Source organism: Caloenas nicobarica, chromosome 3 (genome assembly GCF_036013445.1).
Source record: "Caloenas nicobarica isolate bCalNic1 chromosome 3, bCalNic1.hap1, whole genome shotgun sequence".
Taxonomy (NCBI): Eukaryota; Metazoa; Chordata; class Aves; order Columbiformes; family Columbidae; genus Caloenas; species Caloenas nicobarica.
Window position 1 is genome coordinate 110,234,360 of NC_088247.1, and position 23,723 is coordinate 110,258,082.

General features: G+C 52.2%; 2 protein-coding genes across 3 annotated transcripts in view; one reads left to right on the top strand and one right to left on the bottom strand.

The window, feature by feature from the left end:
• The window catches only part of ABHD12 (abhydrolase domain containing 12, lysophospholipase), a 46,541-nt gene extending 42,859 nt beyond the window's left edge, over positions 1 to 3,682 (top strand). The window contains exon 13 of the mRNA XM_065630382.1: positions 385 to 3,682. Within this exon, the coding sequence (XP_065486454.1) occupies positions 385 to 424 (40 nt within the window). The 3' untranslated portion in view covers positions 425 to 3,682. The remainder of the gene's footprint in view (positions 1 to 384) is intronic.
• Positions 2,224 to 23,015, bottom strand: LOC135986451 (glycogen phosphorylase, brain form). 2 transcript variants are annotated; one of them, XM_065630381.1, is made up of 20 exons: positions 22,717 to 23,015; positions 20,366 to 20,467; positions 18,249 to 18,327; positions 16,796 to 16,899; positions 15,274 to 15,405; positions 13,602 to 13,713; positions 12,455 to 12,537; positions 11,363 to 11,506; positions 10,928 to 11,020; positions 10,657 to 10,803; positions 10,370 to 10,533; positions 9,907 to 10,021; positions 8,111 to 8,212; positions 7,826 to 7,973; positions 6,568 to 6,626; positions 6,112 to 6,253; positions 5,566 to 5,773; positions 5,025 to 5,159; positions 4,276 to 4,342; positions 2,224 to 4,016 (listed from the first exon to the last, which is right to left on the bottom strand). In XM_065630381.1, exons 1-20 carry the CDS (start codon positions 22,957 to 22,959, stop codon positions 3,864 to 3,866), a joined length of 2,532 nt encoding a protein of 843 aa, XP_065486453.1. In that variant the 5' UTR covers positions 22,960 to 23,015; the 3' UTR covers positions 2,224 to 3,863. The 2 variants fall into 2 exon arrangements, with proteins under 2 accessions (XP_065486453.1, XP_065486452.1); XM_065630380.1 differs by having other exon boundaries at positions 6,568 to 6,650.
• Between the last annotated feature and the right edge of the window lie 708 nt (positions 23,016 to 23,723).

A 23,723-nucleotide genomic window follows, 5' to 3' on the forward strand; every position in this document is an offset into this window, starting at 1 on the left:
AACAGGCACCTGTACTGGGCAGCTCTTCTGAAAACCCCTTTGGTCTCCAGAGTGGGTGAGATACCGGGGCTGGCTTAGCACAAATTCAGATCTCTCTACCTCTCTGCAAAGTGGGTTTTGGGAAGGGGAACCACAGAAAGCTGTGAGCACTTCTCTGGGATTCGTCTCTGCTGTGAGCTGGTCGCTCTGGAGGAGTTGTTTGCAGAGCAGCTGCTCCTGCTTGCCTCTTCTAGTGGGAGCCACTGATGGGTGAGAGCAAAGCTTGGTGCTGTAGGTGCGTGAGCCCCAATATTTTCCAGAGGAATGGGAAGATCTGCAGGTTCCAGTGTGCACCAGAGCGTAGGAGAGAGCTGAGTATCACTGTGGTGTCGTTTCCTTTCCTAGGGAATTCCTGGGAAAATCTGAACATGAGCATCATCACTGAAGACTGGCTGCTTGGCAGCACAGATATTTTCCTTTCTTTCCTTCCTCTCTCTCTTTTTCCTCCCCCCCTCTCCATGAGTCAGTTTGCTGTTCTTCCAACCCTGGCACTAGAGGAGGTCAGGGATTCCCACTCCGGTCCTGATGCGTACCCTTGGCAACTCCAGCTCCCAGGATCAGCGTCTGTGAATGTAGAAGAAAGAAGTTGTTCACTTCTTTTTTGACATGGATGGAGGGGTGATAACAGCCCAGGAGCCAGTACTAAACCATGAAAATTTTAAGCACAACAAAGCCTGGCCAGTCTGGCATAGTACCACTGAGGACAGACATTCCTGGGACAGGCATGTCATGACCAAGGGTGTTTCTTTCACTTCTAAACACTGCTGCTGGTTTTGGATCATGTAGAGACTCATTTGTAGGTGAATGGTTTCTGTTGTGTCTCCATACCACAATTGTCTTGCTTGAGTTTGAGGTGTTTTCTTTCTAGGAAATACACGTTTCATTTTGGCTTTTGGCTAAGTGGCTGTAATTACAAATACACAGAAGATTGAGGTGGTGAGAGATATTTTTATTCAGCTCTTCGGTGACGATGTGTTGCAAGTGTTGGGCTAATTGCACACGTTTGGAAATAAAACAAAAGATTTTTTTGTTTTTTCCTTTTCAAACATCTATTTAACGGAAAAGGTTAGTGCCTTTTTTTCGTGCCCTTTTCCTTCTAAGCATCATTTCTGCTCCCATCCCTGCTATCCTCTGTGGAGCTCCTCTCCTTCTTCAGTCCTGTTAGGAAGTGCATGTGAAGTGACTTATGCAGATAAATTGCAAACTTGGGAGTTAGAGTGGAAAGCGTGAGATTACTTTTTTTGCTACATCTCCCCTTCCATGAACAGTGTAGGCCCAGGATGTGGGAATGGATGTCTTCCATTCTCCCAGTACACACCCAAACAGACGTGCTTCCTTTGGGTGGGAAGGGCAGTTTTTTCCTTAATGACCTTATAACTCTTTAGGTCAGGTTTTCCTGTTCCTGGTGGCTACACTGTGTTCCTCTGTAGTTAAAAGCAGGCAGTGGTATGCAGTTCTTGATGCAAAAATTACAGTCTGGGCTGTCCCTCCACCTCCCTTCTGTGCTCTGGGCACCCCAGGCGCTTCCAGTAGCACTTCTTAGCCTGTCCGACAGCCATAGTCAGAGCATGTTGTCCAGGAGGCAGAAAAGGAGCTTCTCCCAGGGGGAGAGGTTCTGGGGGTGTGCTTGCACTGCTTGAGGCTAGAACAGGGGCTCTTTTATGCCACTAACAAGCTCTGCACTGAGATGAGAAGAGGGTCATATGCTGACTCTATGGTGGCTGGCTGGGGACCTGGATTTGCCCACTGTCAGTCTATATAGACAATGCCAGGTGCTGTAGGTTTAGTCACTAGTGCTCAGGAGTGAATTGTGCTGCCTGAAGGGTCTGTTCAGGGGGGTACAGCGTAGTATAAACTGCTCAGCATGCATCCAAGTTATATAGGCAGGCTCATATTAGTTGCAAAGCAAGATAGTAGCTTGTTCTTGTACTAAGATAGTGCTATAGTGTGATTGTCCCTGAGATTTCTGACCCACGATACTCCTAAGCTAACTGTGCCACTTAAATTATGTTTGACACACTTGTATTTATTGCACTGACAGAAGAGAAACACTTACTTGGCTCCAGAGGGTGACGGGCATGTTCCAGCTGATGCTGCCACCAGCAGCTGGCTTGGGTCAAAGCGCAGCCAGAGGTGGGCTGGCTGGCTGCCTTCCTACTGTGGGACAGAGCTGAAGGTCCAGCATGTAAACCACTGGTTTTGGTGATCCCAACACCGCCATTCCCATTAGTAGGCCAGTGATATGCTTGGAAATTTAAACTGAAATGTTTATCTAAAGTGGTGTAGTTTTAATAAAGGCATTGACTGCTGATCAGCTTCACCTGTTTTACCTGGCAGTTTTTGAGACTTTTTCCCAGAGTTGTGCAGGGAAGCTGGGTGTGTGGCAGGGCTGCAGCAGGGTTGTGCATGGGAGATGAGCTCACAGCTGGGACTGGACCAGCCTTTGTGGCTGCTGCCAGCTCTGAGTGAGCAGAGCCCAGTGGGTCTGTGCCTGTGGTCCAGCTGCAGCTGAGGCTCTGCTTCCCCACTGGGGCTGGGGGAAATGGGAGCTGCCTGTGGAATTTCTGGCACAGGGGCCCTGTGTGCCATTTGCAGGGCAAACCCAGCATTGTAACCCCCACCCCCATACAGTCAGTGTGCCAGGGGTGCAGGTAAATGGCTTTGGCCTTTGCTAGCCCAGTACAGCCTCTGGTACCAGCTCCCTCCCATACACCCTGTCCACTGGCAAGACTGATGTTTCTGCCATGGGCATGTTGCCCCTGTGATGGTGCCAGCACCCCAGCATCATGCCAGCTGCTGGGGACCATATCCCATGAAGACACAGCTGGGGAAGGCCAGCATGGCTTCATGTGTTATGGCCTGAACTTATTGCAGCCTGAACCCACAGGTGTAGAGTAGTCACAAGTCACTGCAAAGTCAAACCAGCAAGTGTTGTGGTTGTTTTAATGAGTTGGTGTCACACAGGGGAGTACTGGTGCACTACAGGTATTAAATTTTGACCCCAGGACTGGGAGGGACACATGGAACAGCGTGACTCAGCTGTGGAAGGATGTAAGAGCTGTGATACATGTTCACCCCCTGGGTAGCACCCAGCATACAGCTGTGTGGGGAGAGCCAAGAGCCTGTAGGCCCAGCAGGGTAAGCTACACAGCTGGCAGGGTCAGGTACAACTCTTTCCATGCAGGTATGGAGGCTAAAAATCCCTGGAGTGGCTTGGTTACTGGGCTTTTAGTTAACAAAGAGGCATGGGAGGAAGCTACAGACAGCTCTGTGGCAGGGAAGTTGCTGATCCCAGGCACTCTCTCCTTGTGGATTAATAGCATTTGATATTGGCACCTGCACTGGAGCCAGCCCCACCTTCTCTAGGTGCTACTGGGGAAGGGGCAGAGGGGCAGACAGTGGCCTCTCCCTCCTCTGGCTTTGGAGCTGGCAGACTCACTGGAGGAGGATGCAAGACACACTCTTCTGTTGGCTAAACCTGCCTGTGGGGCAGGGTCAAGGAGGCCAGGCCTGCATGCAGGGAAAGAGGGAAGATTTAGTTGGAAAGCCCTTGTTAAGCATGGAGCACAGCTTTGGAAGACTTATCTGTGGTCATCTCACTAAAAGCACTATGCAGCACATGCAGGCTGGATACAAGGGTACAAACACAGGGTCCTTTCTCCTCTCCGCCAGCTCCTCTTCCTCAGTCAGGGCTCCTAAGTATCTTTCCAGCTCCTTGAGCGAAAGGCTGTGTTGCTGCAGAGCTGAGCCCATCTGGCTGGTGGTGAAATGCAGGTGAGGGCTTCTGGGTTGGGAAGCTGTCCCTCCTTCCCTCTGTGCTTGCATCAATCCCGGGGGAGGTTGGGTGGGGGGATTTTTGTGGCAGATGGTTCTACACCCCAGATGTCCCGGGCATACTCCTTGATGGTCCTGTCACTGGAGAACTTGCCTGAGCAAGCAATGTTTCTGATGACTTTTTTAGTCCACTCCCGGGGGTCCTGGGAAGAGGAGAGGCCATGTCAGCAGTCAGTCCCTCACCCAGCTCTGTCCCACCTCGCAGCCTTGCAAGGGCACTGGCTGTGCACATTTGGCTGGTTTAAATGCTGTGGTGTGGGGCTGCCAGAGCAGCAAAACCATACAGTGACTGAAGAGTGGCTCCACAGGGGCATGCTGTCCCAGCTCCCTGCAGCATCCCTGCTACATTGCTGTAGCCATGGATGCCTGTGTCCCACCTCCTTGGTAGGAGGCAGTTCTTACCATGAACAGCTGGTCCACTTGGCCTTGGCATTTAATGTAGGCCTCATAGTCGGCAAACACCTTAAACCTGAAATCCAAAGCAGAGTAAAGCTATAGAATCATAGTGTCCTGAGCTGGAAGGGACCCACAAGGATCATAGAGTCCCAACTCCTGTCCCTGCATAGGACAAGCCCAAAATTCACACCATGTGTCTGAGGGTATTGTCCAATTGCTTCTTGAACACTGTCAGGCTTGGGGCTGTGACACCTCCCTGGGGAGCCTGTTCCAGTGCTCCGCCACCCTCTGGGTGCAGAACGTTTTCCTAATGTCCAACCTAAACCCCCCCAGCACATCTTCCTGCCATTCCCTCAGGTCCTATCACTGGTCACCGGAGAGAAGAGATCAGCAGCACCTGCCCCTCCTCCTCCCCTTGTGAGGAAGCTGTAGACCATGATAAGGTCTCCTCAGTCACCAAGTGACTTCAGCTGCTCCTCATATGGCTTCCCCTCTAAACCCTTCACCAACTTTGTGGCCCTCCTCTGGACCCTCTCCAGTAACTTTATGTCCATTTCATACTGTGGTGCTCAAAACTGCCAGGGCTAGAGTTTGCCTGCTACAGGGTCCCAGGCTGGCAGGACCAGGCAGCACAGACTTTCCTGTGGGCAGACAGGGCTGAGCCCTTGTGCAGGGGCACTCAGGCCAGCAGGGAAGGAGACCTGGGTAAGCTGAGAGCAGCCCCCCGATGGGGGATGGTGCTTGCTAGGACTCACCTGTCATGGTACATGAGCATATTCACGACGTCCCTGAAGCAACCGGGGTCTTGAGGGGAGAAAAAACCACCGCTGATCTGGTCAATAGCCTGGCGCAGCTCTGGCAGGCGCTCATAGTATGCCCGTGCATTGTACCTGCACCCAGCAGAGATGGGCTGTAGGGACTGATGCTTCCCCTGGGGGCCCAGCACCCAGAGAGCAGGACCTGGGGTGTCTGGGGCAGGGAAGGCAGGCAAGGACGGTGAGATTAGCCTTGTTCCTGGGGTTGTGTTCATCGCAACACCTTGCTAGTGGCTTTGAGACTAGTCACAGTGCCTGAAACACTACGTACCCAGCCTCCTGTTCTGTTCTCAGCCACTCTGCTTGGGCTGCATCCTTGACAGACCATCCACCAACCAACCCTCAGCCTCCAGCCCCCTGCTTTGAGCTGCCCAGGGAGGAGGGTGTCCCTCCCAGAGATCATGGCTCTCCCTGCCAGAGCTGGGACTTTTATCCCTGTTTGACAAGCCCTGGCACACATTGGGGTCTCCCCAGCACTAACCCTTGGCGATCCAGGGCCTCCACATCTTCCACTTGCATGCCAAAGATGAAGAGGTTTTCTTCGCCTGCCTCCTCAGCCATCTCCACGTTGGCCCCATCCCTGGTACCAATGGTAAGGGCTCCATTCACCATGAACTTCATGTTGCCCGTACCTGAGGCCTCCGTTCCAGCTGTGGAGATTTGCTGGGAGAGATCTGCTGCTGGGATCACTGCCAGATGGAAGAGAAGAAAGAGTTAATCCTTGGCACTCTGCAGCTCCCCACGACCTGGCCCCAGGAATGCAAAACAACCCTGAGCATCTGCTAGTGGCCCCGCTGATGTCAACCTCAGCCCAAAGAGTACAGCTCTGGGGCCAGAGCCAGGCTCAACCCTGCCACAACCCCATGCAACTGCATGAAGGTAGCTTTCTGTCCTGTGTGGAGCCCTCAGGCCCTTCCTAAGACACAGCCAGGTGACCTTCCATGACAGTCTCTCAGGCCAGCCAGTTTCTGGGCTCAGCTGGGACATGCCTAGCTCCTGATAGGTGCTCACACAAGACCAGACATACCCTTCTCGGCCAAGGATACCCGGTAGTTCTCCAGGAAGATGACCTTGAGCCTGTCGCCCACATAGGGATCGTTGTTGATGACCTCACCGATGGATGTGATGAGTTTGATGATCATCTTGGCCATGTGGTAGCCAGGGGCTGCCTGAAGAAGAGCAGCCCAGAAACAGTAAAGGCTTTTAAGAAAGGGAGAGCACAAGAGGTGCCAGAGTGGATCCTCACCTCTGCTGTTCACAGGGACAAAAACACTCTACTGGGAGGAGAAGTCCTGAGCCACAGGGAAAGAGTGATGGGACCTTGTTCAGTCTGATTAGTTCATGAAAGTGGTCCCTGAAGAGCCCACCAGTAGACACATGCTGTCTAACGTACAGCAGGCCTGGCAGAGCCACAGAAAGAGGACAACACCTTCCCCACATCCCTACTCAGCCATGCACGCACCGAGTCTGGAACGCATGTTACCTTTCCTCCGATCATAATAGTCCTGGGCACAAAGGATTCGGATGGATTGCTTCTGATGCCTAAAAAACCAGGACATAAGACAGCTGAAGTGAAAATAAAGCAGAGTTTTATTGCATGCCTCAGCGGTGGGCTGGGATTCCAGCCCATGTCACATGGATTCAACAAACCTGCAGGACCCTAATGCCCAACCAGACATCTGCCAGAGCTGTGCTGGGTGAAAATGGGCTGCAAAGTCACAGGATCACAGAATGGTTGGGGTTGGAAGGGACCTCTGGAGATCATTTAGTCCAAACCTCTGCTAAAGCAGGTTCACCCAGAGCAGATTGCACAAGAATGTGTCCAGGTGGGTTTTGAATGTCCCCAGAGGAGACTCCACAACCTCTCTGGGCAGCCTGTTCCAGTGCTCCGCCACCCTCAAAGTAAAGAAGTTTCTCCTCATATTCAGATGGAACCTCTTGTGTTTCAGTCTGTGCTCGTTGCCCCTCATCCTGTCGTTGGGCACCACTGAAAGGAGTCTGGTCCCATCCTCTTGACATCCACCCTTCAGCCTTCTATTCTCCAGACTGAACAGACCCAGCTCTCTCAGCTCTTTCCTCATAAGAAAGATGCTCCAGGCCCCTAATCATCTTTGTAGCTCTCCGCTGGACTCTCTTGAGGAATTCCTTGGCCTTTCTAAGGTGAGGAGCCCAAAACTTGACGTAGTACTCTAGATGCGGCCTCACCAGGGCAGAGGAGGAGGATAACCTCCCTCAACCTGCTGGTGACACTTTTCCTAATGCACTCCAGGTACCACTAGCCTTCTTGATCACACAGGCACATTGCTGGTTCATGGTCCTTAGAGAACTACCCAAGCCAGCTCAATGCAGGGCTCCAATGACTTGCCTCCCTTTGGGAATGGGTAGAGGACCAAAGCATACACCAGAAAGTGGGATTTTAACTCATTAGTTAGATATTTATAAGCATAAATAAGGTCTCCTCTCAGCCTTCTCCAGTTAGTCCTAACACCTGCAGTACAGGTGTGGGGGTTACCTGGGCCCTGGAACCCAGCTGGACTAGAGACACAAGCCGTGAGCTTTTCCTCAGAGCTCTGTACAACCCTTCACACTCTCTGTCTTCACTCCTGGAGAGAAGCCCTTCATGACAGGACAGAGCTAGGTGCAGGAGTCCTTGGCCACCACCTGGCACACTTTTATGTGGGAACCCTGGCAGTGAGAGGCTGGTGGGACACCCTTTGAGTACCAGCCCAGGCAGGACTTACGGTTGTAGAGGGTGATAGCATGCAGGCAATTCAGCAGTTGACGCTTGTACTCATGGATTCGCTTGACTTGAACATCAAACATGGACGAAGGATTGATCTTGACCTTGTACTTCTCCTCCAAGTAGGCTGCAAACTTCAGCTTGTTCTCCTGGCAAGAAAATCTGATGAGGAACAGGCGTGGGTTCCCAGGCCTTGCAGCAGAAGTGAGTATTTGCTGCTGGGATGTCCCTGGGAGTATGGTGCCTTTAGCCTTCTTTTCCCTACCCCACCTCCACTGCATCTTACCTGTTTGACTTTCGCCACATCCCTGATAAAAGTCTCATTGTTGATGAAATCCAGTAGCTTCTTCAGCTGGCTCAGATCTGTGATAAAATCTTCTCCGATTTTCTAAAAGAACAAACCAAGAGACGGATGTCCCATCCATGAGACACCTCACCCAGTCCACAACTGTGCTTCCCCAACAAAGATTCCCCAGTCCCGCTGGGAATTGGAAGAGGTGCTTGTGGGAAACTACGGTGGGTCAGTGGATTCCTTGACAGAAGGTATGGGAACAGACATCAGCCTTGAAGATATTAAGGTTTACCCATGAGAAACATGGGAGTAAAGGAGTATCCAGAGATATTCAGGTGTACCCGTGAGAGAGAAGGGAGTAGAAGAGTAACATTGATGATAGCAAATTAGTCAATGAGATGTTACTGCTGTAACTTTTAACTAATAGTGAAGAAACACGAGTTGGTAAAACTGTATAAAAATGCACTTGTAGCAATAAATGGCATCTACTACTTTCATCCTGGAAGAACCTGGTCTATGTCATTTGTCTGTCTCAACCGCAACAGGTACTCTGGCCAGGAAAGGGGACACTTTCTTCTGTGTGTCATCAGGGAGCCCAAAGGTACAAGGAAAACAGGACACTTGCAAAAACCCAAACAAGTCCTTCTCTCTCAAGGAGCTCTAGAGGAAGGATGTATGCACATGTACCACGGCCTCCTGGCAGCTGGAAAACTGATGGGTGGGACATTAAGGTATGTTTAATTGCAGGACGTTATTCAGCTATGGCATGTCATGGTCTGGAGCAAAAACCTATGCTAAAGGTACTGGTAAACAAAGGAGACAGAACTGGGGCTGGAGCTCCAAGTGAGCTCCTTCGTGCCTGTGAAACTGAATGCTTTTGCAGAGACTCACAGAATCACAGAATTGTTGGGCTTGGAAGGGACCTCTGGAGATCATCTAGTCCAACCCACCTGCTAAAGCAGGTTCAACTAGAGCAGACTGCACAGGAACGTGTCCAGGCGGGTCTTGAATGTCTCCAGAGAAGGAGACTCCACAACCTCTCTGGGCAGCCTGTTCCAGTGCTCTGCCACCCTCAAAGTAAAGAAGTTTCTCCTCATATTCAGGTGGAACCTCCTGTGCTTCAGTCTGTGCCTGTTGCCCCTCATCCTGTCGTTGGGCACCACTGAAAGGAGTCTGGTCCCATCCTCTTGACACCCACCCTTGAGATATATATAAGCATAAATAAGGTCTCCTCTCAGCCTTTTCTTCTCCAGGCTGAACAGACCTGCCTCTCTCAGCCTTTCCTCCTAAGAAAGATGCTCTGGACCCCTAATCGTCTTTGTAGCCCTCCACTGGACTTTGTCCAGTAATTCCTTGTCCATCTTAAACTGGGGAGCCCAGAACTGGACACAGATGGGCCTCATCAGGGCAGAGTAGAGGGGGAGGAGAACCTGCTGGTGACACTTTTCCTAATGCACTTCAGGATACCATTAGCCTTCTTGGCCACAAGGGCACATTGCTGCCTCATGGTCAACCTGTTGTCCACCAGGACTCCCAGGTCCCTCTCCACAATGCTGCTTTCCAGCAGGGAAACAGATCCAAATTTCTGCAACGTTTTTGGCCAGCTCTTCATCACTGACTTTAAAACCCAGCCAATCTCACACTGACACATGCCACAGACGTGCTCCTCCCAGGCTGTCCTCACTGGCACCCACCAGGCTTTAGCCTCAGGTCTGATCAGACCACATGAAGAGGTGATCAGAGGCAAACAGATCACACTGAGCCTCTCACTTCAGATGCTTACGACTCACCTCAGCAATAACATCCACCAGTCCCGGGTTGCACAGCAAGAGCCAGCGCCTTGGCGTGATCCCATTTGTCTTGTTCTGAAACTTCTCCGGCTCCAGGTCATAGAAATCCTTGAACCTGGAACACCAGGGAGCTATGAACCACCCACCACCACTCAGAGCTTCAGCTGGGCCCCCACTGTTTCTGCTCCTGACTCAGGGTCATCTCTGCAGATCTCCCTGTAACATATATGAACTCTCTGTGCTGCCTCTCACTCCCTTCCTCAGCCATCATTGCCAAGGGTTCTACCAGCCCCAAAGGGAGATGAGATAGACCTTGCATGCAAATGAGACCATCTCCCAAGCCTGCCAAACCCAGCAAGACTACCCAAGCAGATCTTGACACCTGATGGCTCCAGCTAGCCCCCCTGGCTTGCAGGCAAAGCCCAGTGAATGGAGATGGTGCCTTGGGTGTCCCCCAACTCACACCGAGTTCTTCACAATGTCAGAGTGGATACGGGCCACGCCATTGACCACATGGGAGCCAATCACACAGAGATGCGCCATGTTAATACGTTTGCAGTCTCCTTCCTCAATCACCGACATCCTCCGGAGACGGTCAACATCCCCTGGGTACAGAGCTGCCACCCGCTGCAGGCAGAAAGAGGGACATTAGCAACCCAGCCATAGGACCTAGCAACATTTGCATCCTAAAGGCAGCCAGATCAAGATGCCCCAGAGTTCCCACAGCCTGTAACCAGCCCAGTCCCTTACATCCAGATGCATTTGGTTGAGGGCGTAAATGATCTCTAGGTGACGTGGCAGCAGCTTTTCAAACATGGAGACTGGCCAGCGCTCCAGGGCTTCAGGCAGGACAGTGTGGTTGGTGTATGCGCAGGTCCGCTTGGTGATCTCCCAGGCCTGCAGTACAGACAGGTTAACACACGTGTGCCCAGGTCCCGAGGGGAAGGGAAATCCCATGTGAGGTCAGGACAGCAGCTCTTGTCCCTGCAAGGTCCAGCACAGACCTCCCAGCTATGCTTACCTTGTCCCAATCCACTTTCTCCACATCCACCAGGATCCGCATGAGCTCTGGGATGGACAGGGCAGGGTGGGTGTCATTTAGCTGAATAGCCACCTGTAACAGAGACTTGCTGGGCTCAGATCTGGCAATGACTGATGGGACTGTGACAGTGTCCCGCAAGCATAGGGTTGGGGTGAGGGTCAGCCCAAGGCCTCTTCTCATGGCACACACCCCATAGACATTGCTCGCGGGAACGGAGCTGTTCAACCTTTGCAAGTATTGCTCCAAATTGCAAGTTTTTTCCAGGAAAATAGGCCTGGAGATCACCTGTTTTCCAAACCAAACTGCCAAGGTCTTGGTATACATGCCTCCACCTGGTCCTGAGCATCCTGCTCTCCCTCATGATAGGCAGGTCTGGCTGAAATACCCCCAGACCCTCTCTGCCCACAAACTCACCTTGTCTGGGAAGGTTTCAAAGCATGTTCTCACAGGGTCTCGACAGCCAAACTTGGAGGACTTAAAGCGGCGGATGATGTCTTGGAGGGTGGCAGCCACCACAAAGTATTCCTGTTTCAGCCGCAGCTCCTTGCCTTCAAAGAACTGCAAGTGGGGGACCACAGCCATCAGTGCCGCAGCCACCATCCCCAGTTGGCAGCCAAACCCCTGGAGATGCTCCTGTCCACTCTGATGGGCTTCCCAACAGGAACAGCACCTCACAGGTTCAGCACTTCATCAGGGCAAATGTGGACATTTCTCATTCTGCCTCTAATGGGGCAGCAACTGTAGGGATGGACAAGGGGCTCAGCATATTAGGAAAAATTTCTTCATGGAAGGAGTTTTCAGGCATTGGAAAAGGCTGCCCAGGGAAATGGAAGTCACCATCCCTGGAGGTGTTTAAAAGACACGTAGATGAGGTTCTTAGGGACACGTTTTAGTGCCAGTGTTAGGTTAATGGTTGGACTCAATCCTGAGGGTCTCTTCCAACCAAAATGATTCTATGATTCTATGCCAAAAAGCTGCTTCCAGATGGCCACAGAACCTGCCACATCCATGCTACTCTGATAGACCACCCAGAAGCTGAGTTTTTTCAGCATAGATGCTCATCCGTGACTAGACAGTGAGGGCTCTTCCCTTTTGGATCCTATACCCAGTGAGTGCATGGCCTGGGACAGTCCCTGCAGTGACAAATCCCTTGAACTGGGGATGGAAATGAGTCCACCTCATGGACACCTCTGAAATGCCAACTTACTTTTGCAAAGGGTAAACCATGTAAATTGGTAACTGCCTTGACTTTGAAGCAGGGAACAGATCAGCTATACAGTATGGGCCAGACTCTCAGCTGCCATCCGTCAGCAGAGCCCCTCTGGAACCAGCAGAGCTGTGTCTGTTCACTAAGACTTATGGGGCCAACCTCTTGTATTAAAAATCAACAAACCAGAACAATAAACATCAGGTAGCCATGACATTCCAGTTCTGGCAAACAAGGCAATACAACTACAGGGAGGAAGATCCCATGCAGCTGGGAAGAGTGGCAAGAGAGTCACTTACGTTGTCATTTGGGTACAGGACTCTGGATATGTTTTCTGCCAGGTTTCTGTCCAACACCGCCTCGATGTAGTCACCCACGTTGACTGGAGCAAGACAGAAATACACACAGCACTGCAGCAGGTGTCGAGAGTCAGGCAGGTCCCTGACATTGTGCTTTTCTCTCGTAAAGAGATTTGTAACAGGAACATTCAGGCCGGTATTAATGGAATATGAATGGGAATGTACATATGTGAAAGGCACCAGAGAGACATGAGATGGGCTAAAAGAAAGGCACATCTCCATGCAGTTTCTCAAGATACACATCTCAGGAAGGACAGACAGAAACTGAAGACAGACAGCAGCTAGAGAAGGTGAAAAAAAGGAAGCGAATGACCAGCCATCTTGCTTAAGGACTAAGGAGAAATGGGGCAGTGCAAAGAAGCACAAAGACCATAATCACATTCAACTCCTAAAGTGTACAAAAGGCTCATCTGAAACCCAGCTTGCAGCTGCCAATCAAGAATTGAGCAGACGTTATGAGAACTCAAGAGCCATCATCCCTTGTCCCACAAAAGTTCTGCTGGCAGGGCTGCTCGGACACACATCTCTGTGCTGAGGAATAAATCAAATCAGTCTAGTCTAAAACTTTCCCCTTCCGTAACAGCCAAGCACTGACGTTTGATATGTTAGTTGCCCTGTACCTGCTCTGCAAAACTACAGAGTCTGAAAATGCACTAGAGAGGTCACACGTAGACTCAAAGGAAAACAACAGTTAAGGTGGGCTGTGCTGCTCTTGTCCTTCAGCACTAAGGGATGATGCTGCACAGAAATGACCCTCTGTGGCAGTTGTGGGTTTGCAGCTCATTTGGTGATGTGGGGAGCACAGTGGCAGGTGGTCCATCACTTGGGGAAGCCACAGGGCAGATTTTGAGAGCATGATAAGCGCAATGGGGATCGAAGGAGGATGGATGGGTGTCCTGGCGCATAAGGGCTCTGGAAGTGGGTGGAGGTAGCGTGATCCATGGATGCACACACAGCGCTGTGTTTTGGAGGTGGCCAGGAGACATGGATAAAGCAGGTCAGACAGTGCAGTGCCAGGTGCTGTGCACACCGGGACAACCATGTCCCAGTCTGGCCAGAAGAGAGGCCAGGGAGGGATGGCACTTACACTCTTGGAGGTTGAAGTCATTGGGTGCTTTTGCAGACCACAGCCTCATGGTGTTTACAGTGTTGTTCTTGTATCCTGGCACTGGCGTGTCGTAAGGCATCGCAAGGACAACCTGCGAAAGAACAGTATTCCCCTCTGATTAGCAGCATGGTGGCCTCAAAGAAAGTGGGAAAGTGGCTAAAACCTCTGCAGGAAGCAATCCAGAGGACACAGACAAATCCTGGCTGTGGTAAGAATCTCACCTCACTAAAATACACCTGCTGAGCTTCACAGGCTTCCCTGCTACCATGGGCACTTCCAGCACCCACTGGCAAAACATTTATAAGAGAAGCAGAGTTGTTTGGAGCTTTACAGACAAACTGGAGTTACAAGACCACCAATGGAATGTAAGAGAGATTTGCAAGCAACCTGCTGACCTTCCTATACCAACTGGCATACCTGTTAGTTATTCACCAGAACACTGCCAGCATCCTCAGCTGGCCACTGCAACACTGTCTGTGCTGGGGTAGGACCAGAGCAGCTGAGACCTCTGTGTTTCCATCCGAGATAACCTCCACTGCCTGAATCCTGCCTGTAAGCCCTCCACAGCCTGTCAGGGCCAAACCCTACCACTGCAGCACCACTCCCAGGGCAATTCATCCAATGTTCAAGGTTTGTTGAACCTGCCTGGGTAAATCCACTGAGATCTCTGGCACCTGAACTGAACATGAGTGCAAAACTATTAATGCAGTCTACATATCATAGAATCACAGAATCATTTTGGTTGGAAGAGATCCATCTTCAGTTCCCTTAATAAATCTGTGCTTCTTTAAAGCTTGCCTTCCTCAGCTGTAAGACTGGAATGCATTTACCATGCAGCAGCCTGTGCTCTGAGCAGGCACGTGCTCCTGAAGGACAGCATTACCTCCCCAGCTGTGGGAGGCTGAGGAAGCATTTGCTCTCCATGATGCCACAAAACAAGCCCTCCAGGCAGACTGGAGACTTGAAACCATGGCTCCAGCCTCTCCTGACAGCACTCTACGCATCATGCTGCTCTGGAAAAGAGGAACTTGCTCTGATCACAGGCATTAAACACCCATGGCCACCCCACAAGATGAATCCCTACCCACAGCAGCAGAACCACAACCACCTGCAACACCACTGGATTTGAGTGAGTGGTAACCAGGAACAGTGCTGTAGGAGCCTGGCACAGCTGCCAGGGATATCATCCTCTGCCAACATAAATCCATGCAAGACTGTAGGGCTGCACCCTGGAAATGAGTAGAGAAGGAGGCCCCAACTGGTCGGAAATTACAGCAGTGACCCAATATCACGACATGAGGAAGAAATGATTTACAATGAAGGTGGTAAAATACTGGAACAGGTTGAGCAACCTGATCTAGTTGAAGATGACCCTGTTCATTGCAGGGGGCTTGGACTAGATGAGCTTTGAAGGTCTCTTCCAACTCAAACTATTCTATGACTCTATGATCATCCCTCTTTTTCCTCAAATCCTGCTGCAGCCATAGCCAACCAAGTCACCTTTGTAATTGCATGGGTAGCAGAGTGAGTGTTGCCAGATCAGGAGAGAAGCAAATTCTGACCACCTCAGGTAGCCCGGGGACAGACGCTCCCCCTCCAAGTTACCTTGGCCCATCCTCCCGCAGCACAGCACCCAGCGGGATGTTGGTACCTGTGTGTCGACCCACTTCACACCCTCAGAGGTGTGATCCACGCGGCCATAGAAATGCACGGGGAGCATGTACTCGGGGCGAGCTTTCTCCCAGGGGTTGCCATAGCGTAGCCAGTCGTCAGCCTCCTCCACCTGCAAGAGGCAAACGGGGTTCAAGTGATGGCTTGTTTCTCCAAGTGACAGATAAACTAGGCTCTCCAAAGGGAGGTCAGTTTAAAAGCAAAGCTTTAGTAAGCTGGCTTTAAAAATGGATATGCAGAGGCCTCAAGAGGACAGCTGGGCTTTTCAAAACATGGATGATTACATCCCAGCTGGTATAAATAAAACAGCGTCTATTGGCTTTGCAGACCTGTACAGGTTTAAACCATCCAGCACAGATGGCTGCACTCAGTCTGTCTCAAGGCCTTTACATCCAGTTTCGCCATGATAGTGGGATATGTGGGATGTGGCTCCCTAGAAGCCCATTGATGCTGTTCCTGGCCACAAACCACCCCCTGTAACCCAGGTCTTACTAACTGCTCTGCCCTCTTCCAGAGAGGATTTCTCTTCTCCTCTCTGCTTATAACAGCACCAATGGGAGTGAAGCGAATTCAGCAGAGCCACGGAGGTAGGTGTGCACCAGAAACCAGAGGGTCCGAGTCACTGGGAGAGATGCTCTGTTCCTGCAGGTGCTGCTCTGCCAGGCAGGGCAGGTCTGAGCCACGACCCAGTATTGCCACCACCCATTCTTTTTAAAGTAACATTAAGCCAATTACAGTGGATGCTTTTTTTCCCTGTTTTCACCATTTACAGGGCCTAGCACTGCAGCTTCTTTGTGGGGAAGGAGGAAAAAACAATCATCTCACCCTCCCTGACTTAAGGAGAGCTACTTTAAATGGAAAAAAAGGTCTTTTATACTTAGAAGCATTTTCAGACATACACTAAGGAAGACTGCCCCAGCTGGGGCAGTTTTTTAGCCTATTTTCATTTAATGGGAGAGTCCCTGTTTAAGCCCCTGCTGCCAGTCTCCCAGGAAACCTGCAGGAGCAGCAGCAACGCTGGCACTTGCACGTGTTCCATCAAGTTCAAACTCCACCAGGCACTTTCATGAGGTGTTTGGCCACATCTCCATCCTCAGCCTGACTCCTTGCCCACTCACTGCCAGGCTGGATGGGACTTGGGCATTGTTGCAGCTGTGCTGTGGAGCCCTTGGTCCCAGACAAGCCCCGAGGGCTCAGCTCCAACACCATCTTGCTGGGTTGGTGACTGGCATGGATGAGCTTGCACATGGCCCTGGGCGAGCTCCAGCCACTCATGCACCCCCAGCACCCTCATCACTTCTCTTTGCTCAGACGGTCAGAGCCCTGGGGTCAGCACAAGTGGTAGGAGGTGACAGCCCATTTGGCACCAGGTGATGGGCTCAAATGCTCAATGCTCAAGGTACTTCAGTGCTGTTTGTGTGGCCAGGGCTTGTCCACAGGCAGAGGTGGCCACCACAACATAAAACGGAAGGAGAAAGCATGACTTGAGCTTGTCAATGTACCTGCCAGCCATCAACAATCTTCTGATTGAAGATACCAAACTCATAGCGGATGCCGTAGCCATATGCTGCCAGCCCCAGCGTGGCCATGGAGTCCAGGAAGCAAGCTGGAAGAACAGAGCATGGTCACTCTGCAAGGAACCTCACCCCCACGTGCTACGGTGTGTTGTGCGCAGGGGGGAGGAGATGCCACAACCAGTGCCACCGGAAATATTTGTCAGGGGAAATCCGTGTGCAGAAGGGATGGAAGGGGACAGCCTACAGCAGGACCCCATGCACATCCTGCTGAGCCACCACAAGCGCCTCAAAGTTGTTGGAGACAAGGACAGGTCATTAAAAAACCAAATCCAGCCTTGTTGTAGTGAGAGCTCTTCTAAACTTGTCTGAGGTGCCCACGCCTTGCTCTGAGACTGCCTGCCCAGTGAAGCAGGGCTTCTGACCCCAACTTGCTGCTCCACCAGCTACTTCGCTATTATTGCTTTCAAAGCAAACCCTTCCAGCCCTCGGTCCATGGCAGCTCTGGTAAAGATCAGCCCCTGCATTTCCTCTGTGTTGGGAAGCTCTTATCTCCAGCAGTCTTGCAGGACAACAGAGAGGTGGTAGAAGCCTCATCTCTGGAAACATCCAAGGCCAGGCTGGACGGGGCTCTGAGCAACCTGATCTAGTTAAAGATGTCCCTGCTCATGGCAGGGGAGTTGGCCTAGATGACCTTTGAAGGTCCCTTACAACCCAAACTATTCTATGATCCTATGACACAGAATCACAGAATCACAGAATGTTAGGGATTGGAAGGGACCTCGAAAGATCATCTAGTCCAATCCCCCTGCCAGGGCAGGAACACCTAGGTGAGGTTACACAGGAAGGCGTCCAGGCGGGTTTTGAATGTCTCCAGAGAAGGAGAATCCACAACCTCCCTGGGCAGCCTGTTCCAGTGTTCCGTCACCCTCACAGAGAAGAAGTTTCTTCTCACATTTAAGTGGAACCTCTTGTGTTCCAGCTTGAACCCATAACCCCTTGTCTTACTGTTGGTCGTCACCGAGAAGAGCCTGGCTCCATCCTCGTGACACCCACCCTTCATATATTTATAAACATTGATGACAGTCAGAATAAAATAGCAGCCAACAATCTGCCTACATGAGAGCTGTTTGGGTGGCTCCAAAAAGTGCCAGATTTCATGGGGAGGTGAGCAGAAAGGCTCCAGACAGCCTTTTCCAGCCACAGCCCTGCCTGCTGTGCTGCAGACTACACAACTATATCTCCCTGGTGCCCTCCCCAGGCAGGGAGCTCATTTCTGGCCAGCCAGGAGCAGGAGGAGGGTACCAGGCTGCTGAAGGGCTGAGGTCGGAATGCTGTCCCACTGAGGTGCCAGCAGCAAGGCCATGACAGCCTCCAGCCAGGTCACCCTTGGTCCCCGTGCACTCTGTGTAAGGAGGGGACTCCCCTCTCCCACCATTACCTGCCAGGCGGCCCAGGCCTCCATTTCCCAGCCCAGCATCTTCTTCAATTTCTTCGAGCTCCTCCAAGTCCAAACCCAGCTATTGGGGAGAGACACAGCAGAACATGTCACCAGCTGAAGGCCACATCCTGGGGCTGTTCATCAAGGAAGGCAAACACAGATCCAAAAACCCACAGCACAGGCAATTAAACCCATGGGCGTTTATGCATCCCCCCACCCTGCCCTCCCCACAATGCATCTCACCAGCTTCTGGTCCCAAGCAGTCCAATTAATTAGAAAACAATTTAGCTCATCATCAAACATTGCTTTCCCATGAACTAGGTTTCCTTAGAGACCTCAAACAAAACACTCGTTTCCTGGCAGCCCCTCATGCCAGGAGGCACTTCCACCAAACTCGCCGTTGGAGACAGGATGGCGAAAGGCCAGATCGGTGCAGAAGGGACCACTGAGTCCTGCTCGAGTTCATGCGCTGCCCTTCTGCTCACGCCCACCCAGTTTTTGAGGAAGGGCATGGCCACTCTGGCAGCTGGTTAACACAGCGTTCCCCATCATGCTCCTGCCTAGACTGTGCTGAGCTCCTTGGCTGGAGTCCATAGCTGGAGGAGACCTCAACACAGTCTACAGCTTCCTCACAAGGGGAGGAGGAGGGGCAGGCGCTGATCTCTACTCTCTGGCAGAACCCAAAGGAATGGCAGGAAGATGTGCCGGGGGAGGTTTAGGCTGGACATTAGGAAAACGTTCTTCAGTCAGAGGTTGGTGAAGCCCTGGGACAGGCTCCTCAGGGAGGTGTCACAGCCCCAAGCCTGACAGTGTTCGAGAAGCAATTGGACAATGCCCTCAGACACATGGTGTGAACTGTGGGGTTGTCATATGCAGGGACAGGAGTTGGACTCAATGATCCTTGTGGGTCCCTTCCAACTCAGGGCATCCTATGGTTCTATGATCTCACCTCAGTGTCAGAAGGGAGAGTGGGGAGTCAGACCGAAACCATAGCTGCTCCCCAAACCACTCCTAGCACTTCAGCAGTTTGCCACCACAAACTGGGAAAGCCCCATGCACAGTGTGACGGGGGTAATAAAAACTGAGGCAAATTCTCTCATGGACAGAGCCATGCTAGATACGAGACCTCCCATCCCAACTAAGCCACTGGCCATGATGATCTCCACATGTCAGAGGCTAGAGCAAAGGAAGCCTCCACCTGCATGTCAGGCCAAATCCACACATGGAAAATACCTCGCAAGGGGACTTGGGGATCCTCCCTGAAAAAAAACAGCCTGCTCTCCAAGGCACGACACCTAAGACAGGAAAAGCGTCAGGTCCCTCCCTGGAAATGCTTTCCCATCTCTTGGCAGGGAAAGTGCTCACCAGGGTGTTTCATCAACAATTGTAGCACCTGATTTTGAGAGATGGTGACAAAGCCCAACTTCTGCTAGAAAGTGTAACACGGAGCAATCCGATGGGGCTGAGGGGAAGAGGAGCAGGGGAGATAAAGCTTTTGGGTACGAAAGCCCAAAAACTCATACTCTGTCAAAAAGGTCACTCTCCTGCTGCAGAGATGGCTGCATGGCCTCGCATTTTTGATTGCCTTGGTGGTCCTCAGCTGTGTTTTTTCCTGTTTGAACTCATCTGATAAAGTTTTAATTCAAGCAAATGATTTCTCCCCTTTCTTCGTTCCCAGTGATTCACTTTTATCTGGCAGCGCTGCTGTGGTGCCTTGTGTACCTGCATGTATGAACTGCAATTTGGTGGTTTGGTGCTGTAGTTTCCCCTTCAGGCCCAGCCTCCATCATTAGACTACATCTCCCATAACAAGTCATCATCTTTCCTAGTAATGGAAAGCTATGTGCAGCCTCGTCTTTTGGGATACTGGTGTTGCTTTCTGGGTACTCTTCTGGATTTTCCCAGCTACTACAGGAAAACTCTCAAGGAACTCCAGGTCCTCCCATGGTATTCTCTAGGGGATGAAAAACACTAACAGAGATCCAGGCCTTGCTTTGTTTACTCAAAATAACACATCCTTAGGAGGAAACCGTGAGAAATAAAGACACGCAGGCCCTCTGCGTGGAAAGGTTTGGCCAGTTCCTCAGGGAGACTCCAGTAGCCCCACAAGACTTCACCTGGTAAATGGCTTCATCACAAGCGTTCTGCAGGCCCAGGTTCACCATAGTGTTCTGCAGAGTGCGGCCCATGTAGAACTCCAGGGACAGGTAGTAAATGCGCTGGGGAGGCAAAGCAAGATGCTTACAGACAGCACAGAACTTTGCTTTCAACAAAGTCACTTAAAATTAAGAGCAGACCCAAGTGCTTCCCTGAGTAGGGATGTCTTCCCAAACTGGCTGTTTGTGCCTGCTGCCAAACACCATGCACCGCAGTTTGTTTTTCAGAAAGCTCTCAAGCAGGATGCCAGCCAACCCTCTGCCACACATCTCCCTGCCAACAGCCTTCTATAGAAAAATCTCAGTGCCTGCTAAGTGTTTCCCTAATTAACTTAGGGCAAGAATTATCTAGGATGCTGAATGGTATATTTACACACCATCAAGCTCAGCTGAGGTGACGCTTATGCTGAGCTTTTAAAGTTTTCCCATGCTGAGCTGAAGCTGATCCAGAGCCTGCTGAAAGCTGGAGCGAGCCCTCAGCCCCATGGACACCAGTCAGGCTCAGGGCCAGGCACCTTCCTGTGAGTGATCTTCCAGTGCATGGGTAGGTCCTCCTCCCCTCGCCGAGTTTCACGCACAGGTTTCACCCTGTTGAACAAATAAACTGTCCCACGGGTGGCAGGGTTCCCAGCACAACTGTGCCAAGACAGCCTGCTCTGCAGTGACCTTCCAGGTTTCAGAGGAGCTGTGCCTGTGCTGTGGATGCTAATGAAAGCCTGTTTGTTGGACGAAAAGCAGGCTGTACAAACTTTTGCCCTCACTCAGATTTATCGCTATAGACATTTTTATAAACAGGAATTTTGAACAGAGCTATAGTCTGCCTTAAAATATCTGCCTTGAATATCTTTTCTTCATCGCCGGGATCTTTCCCTGCTAAGCAGCAGGATTACCCACTCTGACACCTCTGCTGGGAGTCTGAAAGGATCCATCTATTCCTTGGGGCTCATCAGAAAGACTGAAAACATTGCACAGTTGCACAAATACTCTGTGCTTTTCAGTCTCCTGCAGAGACATGTTTGTAGTGAAAATCTAAGTGCAGGGAACAGTAAGCAAACCCACTCCAAACTCCTCTTAGACTTTATGGGATCTGCACAATCCCTTCTGTTGATGCAGCAATATGGATCAGTGTGCATTTGTGTGAGTAAGGATAAAAGGGAGAGCTCCACACACCAGCCTAACTCCCAGTGCACACGCAGCCATACTGGTGTGAAAGTGCCATTTGTTTCTTGAGTCAAAGCAATATTTATAACCTCAAGAAAAGAGCTGATTCAAGGAGGCAGCTGCCTGCATGCTAGGAATGTATATGCCTTTTCTAGTATACACCTGCCCTCTGGGGCTCTCCAGTTAAGTGCTGAATAATGTCCCGCGGCCCCCAACATCTCCAGCATCACCATCCTGACTTGGCAAGTGCGGAGGAGAGGAGGGAGCAGGCCAAGCCCCCTGGGAACTACCAGCTCCCCAGGGTTTGGTGACCTGGGAGAGCCTGTCTGCTTTGCACAAGGCAAGAAACACCTCTCCAGCCTCAAAACCAAGCTGCCTGTGGGCTCTGCAGGAGCAAAGCCAGGACATGGCTGTGCTGAGGCATGTGCTGAGATGTGGAGGTGACGATGCCCACGGGGACACCACCACGGTGGTGTGAGTGCAGAACATGGCCATGGTGAAGCATGCAGAGGAGTTGGCAGCAGCAAGGCTCATGTGAGGACATGTTCACAGGGGGATCACAGGGGACATGGCTGTGACAAGGCGCAGGGAGTCACCGTCATGGGGATGCCTGAGGGGGAACATGGCTACAGCAAGGCTCATCGGGACAGGGCTGCAAAGAATCACGTGGGGACACAGTCATGGTGAACCGCGTGAGGGACATGGCCACGGTGATGCCCATCGGGACACAGCCACGGCAGGATGTGCGCGAGGAACATGGCTGGGTCAAGGCCCATGGGGACACTGCCACGGTGAGGTGCGTGCAAAGGACATGGCCAGGGCAATGCCCACAGACATGCATCCATGGTGAGGTGCATGAGCACCACAGCAAGGTGCACACAAGGTACATGGTCACTGCAACGCCCGTGGGGACAAAGCCACAGTAGGGTGCACGCGAGTGATACACCTGTGGCAATGCCCATGGGGAAGAAGCCATAGTGAGGTGCACAAGGGACACGGCCACGGTAAGGGCCACGGCTGTGGTGATGCCCAAGACGACATGGCAAAAGCAAGGTTCCCGCAAGGGACACGGCCGTGGGTCACATCCAAAGTGAACCCCGCGGGGCGACGGGGAAGGCGCAGCTGCCGCGGCGGGGCCGGCGGGGGCTCACCTTGGGGTCTCGCTCGTAGTAGTGCTGCTGAGTGCGGATCCAGCGCCCCACCAGGTGGTCACGCACCGTGTGGGCTAGTGCGAAGTAGTAGTCGCGGGGGGTGGCGACGTTGCGGTCCTTGACGAGGGTGAAGTGGAGGTGGCGGTTGAAGCTCTTGCGAACCTCCGCCACGTCCCCCAGCCCCGCGATCCCCCGCACGCTGATCTGTTTCCGCCGCTCCCCGTCGCTCAGCGGCGCCGCCATCCCTCCCTCGCCGCTGGCTCCGGCTCGGCCGCTGGCTCCGCCGCTGGCTCCGGCTCTGCCGCAGCCGGAGCCGAGGCCGCCGCGCCTGCGCCTCCACCGCCCAAGATGAGGCGGAGCCCTGCAGGGCCGGCGCCCGGCCTGATCCCCGATGAGGGGAGCGGCCTCCCGGCCCTGTCCGGCCCCGCAGCGCCGGGGAGGGCCGCAACGCCGCGACATTGGGGGATGGCTGTCACCACCCTGCCCCCGCCCCATCCTGGTGCCCGGGACTGGGGTGGCGGCGGGGCGGGGTTGGTGGGGACGGGGATGGTGTGTAGGGACCGGGATGGCGTGAGGAGATGAGGATGGTGTGTGAGGACAGGGATGGCCTCTAGGGAATTAAGGGCTTAAGGGGTCAGGGGTGACATGTGGGGACAGCGAAGGTGTGGGGGGCTCAGATGGCATGTGGAGACAGGGGTGTCAGGGCACGTATGAGTCATACGAGGAACGGTTGAGGGAACTGGGGCTGTTCAGCCTGGAGAAAAGGAGGCTGAGGGGAGACCTGATCGCTCTCTACAACTACCTGAAAGCAGGTTGTAGCATGGAGGGGGTTGGTCTCTTCTCCCAAGTAGCAAGTGACAGGACAAGAGGAAATGGCCTCAAGTTGCACCAGGGGAGGTTCAGATTGGATATTAGGAAAAAATTCTTGCTGGAAAGGGCTGTCAGGCATTGGAACAGGCTGCCCAGGGAAGTGGCGGAGTCACCATCCCTGGAGGTGCCTAAAAGGT